Source organism: Grammomys surdaster, unplaced genomic scaffold, assembly GCF_004785775.1.
Source record: "Grammomys surdaster isolate TR1022 unplaced genomic scaffold, NIH_TR_1.0 126109, whole genome shotgun sequence".
NCBI lineage: Eukaryota > Metazoa > Chordata > Mammalia > Rodentia > Muridae > Grammomys > Grammomys surdaster.
In genome coordinates, this window is record NW_021620917.1 from 5053152 (window position 1) to 5059107 (window position 5956).

The following is a 5956-nucleotide window of genomic DNA, read 5'->3' on the forward strand; positions in this document are numbered from 1 at the left end:
TAGGCAGGGGCTCTACCACTGAGCCACACCCCAGCCCCTCACTGGGGATTCTAGGCAGGGGCTCTACCACTGAGCCACACCCCAGCCCCTCACTGGGGATTCCAGGCAGGGGTCTACACTGCACTGACTCCTGTGCCCTCACAGGAGATTTCAGGTAGTTACTTTACCATTGTACTACATCCTTTGCCCACTTTCTCTTTTTGAGATTTAAAAAAATTTTTTTTAGTTACATTTCTATGTGTATGGAGTGTGTGTGTGTGTGTGTCCCTGTATGTGGTATGTACATGTGATTATAGGTGCTCATAGAAGCTGGAGGGATTGTATTTCCTGGAGCTGGTATTATAGACACTTGTGTTACCTGATATAGGTGCTGGGAACTGAATTCGGGTTCTCTGGAAGAGTAGTATGTGTTCTTAACAACTGGGCCATATCTCTATTTTCAACTTTTATTTATTTATTTTTATTTTTAATTTTAAAGATCTATTTATTTATTTTATATATGCAAGTACACTGTTGCTGTCTTCAGACACACCAAAAGAGGGCATTGGATCCCATTACAGATGGTTGTGAGCCACCATGTGGTTGCTGGGAATTGAACTCATGTCCTTTGGAAGAGCAGGACAAGATCTTACTATAGTACCTTGGCTGGCCTTAGACTCATGTAGTTCTCTGGCTTTGCCTTTTAAGTGCCAGGAATAAAATGTGTGCCTTTGTGCATTACCTTCTTTTGACTTTTTATTTTGTGATAGGTTCTCATTAAGATGCCCAAATTGGCTTTGAACCTAGTCTATACCCTTCATGGCGATTTAACTTTTAACTAACCTGTTTCAGCCTCCCAAGTAGCTGTCTTAAGAGGCCTGGCCCAGCAGCTGAGCTCTGAAGCTGAGTTCTGATGCTGGCCTGCATCTTGGCCAGGACCTGCTGTCTTTCCATCCTGGGTCACCTTCTGTTGGAATGTTGACATGCAGGTGTGAGGGACGCTTAGAGTGTGATGGAGGTCTGAGGTGTGGAAAACGCTGAGGTAGACACATGGGGTCCTGGGTGCTGGATGTGGTACCCTGTATGGATGCTAATAGACTGTAGAATATCAGACGTAGCTAGAACCAGCTTCCCTAGAGGCTATGACCCATATCTGTAACAGTGACCCACGTCTGTATCAGTGGTGTGGTGCACAGCAGGCATTGAGCTGGGATGCTGGTGTTGTCTACTCCCCACATGCTTGAGGACAGGGCTGGGTTCTGTCCTGGGTAGCATATGGGAGCTGCGCTGTCCTTCCTTTCTCCTTGGTCTCTGTGTGTGGAAGTTGTGCTTGGGTACTTTTGGTTCATTGTCTGCATGCAGATGGGACCTTAGTGAGCAGCCAAGTTTTTTTTTTTCTTCCAGATGATTAGTTCATTGAAGGGGCGTGTCTCCGAGCTGCAGTTGAGTGCGATGGACCAGAAGGTCCAGGTCAAGCGCCTGGAGTCTGAGAAGCAGGAGCTGAAGGAGCAGCTGGAGCTGCAGCAGCGGTGAGAGCATGGCCAGCCCGTGTCAGTCACTAAGGCAGTCCCTAGACTGCATGACAGTGGTGAGAGCATGGCCAGCCCGTGTCAGTCACTAATGCAGTCCATAGACTGCATGACAGTGGTGAGAGCATGGCCAGCCCATGTCAGTCACTAAGGCAGTCCATAGACTGCATGAAGGACACACAGCAAGGCCTCTGGACTTGGGAAGTGTGCATCTGAATAAGAGGGTGATAGCTTAGTTCCTTTCTTTTTGGGTGGCCTCTGATGCTTGCAGTGATACCAGGTTAGCAGGCACTGTGGATTGAGTGGTGGACAGAGAGCTAGGTAGTGCCACAGGTAGCCTGGGTTCCCTTGTAACCCTATCAGACAATGTCACAGTCTTAGAGCCTATTGGCTTAGGACTTGAGGTTTCCCTGGATAAGGTGTGTGTGTGTGTGTGTGTGTGTGTGTGTGTGTGTGTGTGTCTCCATGCTGGGGTGGCATTATGGACTGGCCTTCCACGTACTATGCCCTTCTCTCACAGGAAATGGCAGGAGGCAAATCAGAAGATCCAGGAGCTGCAGGCCAGTCAAGAAGAGAGAAGTGACCAGGAGCAGAAGATTAAGGTAGGTGCTTCCTGTCAGTCTCTGCAGCCTCCTGTCACTCCTGTCACTCCCACACCCTCCTGCCTGGAGGTGTGCTCAGTGGCATGTGAGGATGCATGCTGATTGTCTTGTGGATGCTGGGCCCTCCTTGGGAGGCCACAATGAGTATTCAGGTGCTCAAGTGCATCGGTGATGAAGACACACTGGAAATCACAGGAAAAGGCTAACACAGGGGACTTCAATCTAGGCTTAGAGAGGTGCGCATAGGACACACCTGTGAGCCCAGCCATAGAGCCTGAGATGAGGGTCATGAGTTTAGGACCAAGTACTCCATGAAGTAGGTTTAGAGGAGTGGAAATCCTGTTGGAGTCTGCATGGCCAGAGCATGGCTGAGCTAGGTCACCAAGCCAGGGCTGTTGATTTACCTTCAGCCTCCTTTCCCCTAGTGGGTCGACTGGAGAGGTGGAGATGTCAGCTCCCTTCCATGGGTTCCTGTTGCCTTCAGTGTGATAGCCAGGCCCAAGAGGAGACCAGTATTAGTTGTCTCCCTGCTGCCCCTGCTCTCTCTCTCTCTGTGTGTGTGTGTGTGTGTGTGTGTGTGTGTGTGTGTGCTCCATGACAGTAGGCTAGCAATTGCTCCTTGTGCCTCTGGCACTGGTTTACCTGGGCCTGTTATCTTTTTTATTTATTTGCTTAAAGCTCTATTTTTATTTTTATATATGTGTGGGTGTGGAAGTCAGCAGAGGCCAGAAGAGGCTTGGAATTGGAGTTAAGTTGTGAGCTGCCTAACCGGGTGCAAAGAACTGAATTTGGGTCCTCTTGAAGAGCAACAAGTGTTGTTAGTTGCTGAACCTTTTCTCTAGGCCTGACCCCAGCCTTCTTACCTCTCATTATTCCCTTGTGCATAGAGGTTGACCAGTTGGTCTTCTCTGTCATTTTGTTCCCACTGCTTGACTCTACCTGGATGGAGCTGGGCTCTGTGAGGGTCTTGATCAATTGTTTTGGTCCTGGCTTTATATACAGCTTGTTCAGTGACTTGTCACAGGTGCCAGTGCTACCTTGTTGAGGGCAATAGAGACAGGTGCAGCGTAGGCAGTCCTGTTGTACAGTGGGGACAGATGGCAAAAGTTGAGGTCCACCACCCACACAGCACAAGCTGACCACAGGTGGCCAAAGGGGCCTGGGGCCCTGGACAGTTGAGAACCAGGGGGCTGGATGGTGTGTGGCCAGGCACAGACAGGAGGGACAATGGTGTAGGTACTGGCTCTTGGTTGCTCCAGGGCTGCTCTAGAGGTGGTGTTGAGGATGCAGCATAGCAGGTTAGCCCTGGAAGACTTCCTGTACGGTTTGTGTGACAGAGACCATTGAGGTCCTAGGACACATTAGACCTTTGAGGCTTCCTTGGCTTTGTTTAAAAAAAAAAAAAAAAGGCTTATTTAATTAAGAATTAGGTGTATATGTATGTATGTATGTGTGAGAATGTGTGTGTGAATTCAGGTGTACAGACATGCAGGTGTCACAGGGAGGCCAGTGATGTCATCTCCCCTGGGCCTGGAGTTGTGTGTTTGACGTGTGTGCGGGCGGTTAGTGTTGTTCCTCAGAATGTTGTCTGTTTTTTTCTTTTTTGGACAGGCCTGGCTGGCTTGGTTTTAAATGTACTCTTCTCTTATTTATTTATTTATTTATTTATTTATTCATTCATTCATTCATTCATTCATTCAAGTTGTTCTATGTAGCCCTGGGTGTCCTAGAAATCACTATGTAGATCAGGCTGGCCTTGAACTCACAGAGATCCACTTGTCTCTGCCTCCTGAGTACTGGGATTAAAAGCCTGTGTTACCATACCAGTGTTTAAAAAAAGTGTGTGTGTGTGTGTGTGTGTGTGTGTGTATTGGGAAGCAGTGAGGGGATTTAGGGCCTCATGCTTTCTTGCATGGCAAGTGACTGAGCTAGCTTCCTAGCTTTTGGTACCTCAACTTTTTGTATCTTCTCTTAAACTGCCCACCATGATCTCCATGTCTGTCTGTCTGTCTTCTCCAGATCATTCCATAGTTGGAGGCCTGCGTGTCCTGCAGGCCAGCCTGTCTGTTTCACAGAAGCTATTTGCAGTTCTTCTGGCTGCTTACTGTCCTTTCTCGTCTTTGCTCACAGGACCTGGAGCAGAAGCTGTGTCTGCAAGAGCAGGACGCAGCTGTGGTGAAGAGCGTGAAGTCCGAGCTGATGCGGCTGCCGAGGATGGAGGGTGAGCTGAAGAGGCTGCGCGAGGAGAACGCTCATCTAAGGTGAGGAGGGCTCATGCACAGCCCGTGCCCCTTGGTGGTTGGTAGTTGGCTCCCTGGGCTTGATGTCCTTTGGGCTTGTCCTCCATATGTGTGACTGTTCTGCCCTGTAGGGAGATGAGGGAGACCAATGGGCTGCTCACAGAGGAGCTGGAAGGTTTGCAGAGGAAGCTGGGCCGACAGGAGAAGATGCAGGAAGCTCTGGTTGACCTGGAGTTGGAGAAGGAGGTGAGTAGTGGATGAGTCGTTTCTCCAGGGCTGTCCTCTCCCTGTCCGGAGCACCTTGGGCATTTCCATTACACGTTGTAGCTGGTCAGCCGTGGGGATGCTGTGCTTGGGTGGTGGGTAGTGCAGTCAGTTCTGAGACTCTGCAGTCACTGCTGCCTGTTATAAATAGGAGCTTCTTTGACTAAAGCTGACAGTGATATGTTCTGTGGGCACAAGCGATTTAGAGGGCAGCATGACAGATCCATTGCACACAACAAGAGTTGTTGCTTCTGTACTAAGGTCTGTCCTCACCCATGAGCTTTTGACTGGGTTTGCAGTACCGGATGGGGGTTCCCTCCTCTGGAGTGAGCATCAAGTCCAATCAGAAAGCAGTTGGTTACCCTGGTAAAATACCTGCCGTCGTTGCACCTGTAGGCTCGTTTTGGCTGCTTGTTATGATGCACACAGGCTCTGAAGCTGGGTAAGACTGTTGATGATAGTTCTTCCGAGCAGCCAGCATAGCACCTTGCCGAATCCAAGGACTAGTTAGCAGGGAGGAAGCCTCTCGCTGAGTTCTAGCTTGATTTATCTGTTCTCCATAGTATGTGCTGCCTTTAGCAACAATGTCTTACCATGTAATTCTAGTGGGCAACCAGTAGCAGTGGCTATTTTCTTACATTGTATTAGAGCCTCGCAGGCCTCTCTGATCTCCTTTTTGTTTTGAGACAGTGTCTTACCTGTAACCTGGGGCTAGCTAATTCAGCTAGGCTGGGTGGTCAGTGAGCGCTGCCTGCCTGTCCTCCTCCAGCACTGGATTCTAGGTGTTTGTTCCTATGCCCAGTTTTTGTTAAATTAGTATCGGGGAATGAATGCAGGTTTCATTCTTGTGTGGTAAGCTGTTTGCTTGACTGAGCCATCTCCCCAGCTCTGTCTCTGTCTTCTTTTAGAAGTCTAAGGCACCAGAGTGCCTGTTGGCACCAGAGAGCTCTGTGTGACCAGCCTGTGCTGTGTGACCAGCCTGTGCTGTGTGACCAGCCTGTGCTGCAGTTCCTATCTAGTTGTGCTGTCCCAGACAGGCCTTTCTAGGACACTGGCTTTGTAGGCAAAAAGATCTGGGACATTTCTTGTCCTTTCCCCTGGCATTCTGTCCAGAGAGCTGTTCTTTCATTCTTGCACAAGTGAGTTAAGAAGTGCAGGAAGCAGCCGACAGACAGAGAAGCACCTCACTGGGAGCTTACAGCATCCCACAGAGAGGAATCAGAAGTCCTGCTGGGGTCTCAGTGCACAGCTGTGGGTACAGTGTCTCTCCATGGCCGGGGTCCCAGTGCACATCGGTGGGTACAGTGTCTCTCCATGGCTGGGGTCCCAGTGCACAGCTGTG

The 5956-nt window shown here is 49.6% G+C and overlaps 1 protein-coding gene across 1 annotated transcript in view; it reads left to right on the top strand.

Annotated features, from left to right (window-relative positions):
* Positions 1–5956, top strand: part of Mad1l1 (mitotic arrest deficient 1 like 1) — a 318963-nt gene that overhangs the window by 23835 nt on the left and 289172 nt on the right. Inside the window, exons 4-7 of the mRNA XM_028756021.1 lie at positions 1384–1508; positions 2029–2110; positions 4241–4371; positions 4482–4596. Of these exons, the coding sequence (XP_028611854.1) occupies positions 1384–1508; positions 2029–2110; positions 4241–4371; positions 4482–4596 (453 nt within the window). The remainder of the gene's footprint in view (positions 1–1383; positions 1509–2028; positions 2111–4240; positions 4372–4481; positions 4597–5956) is intronic.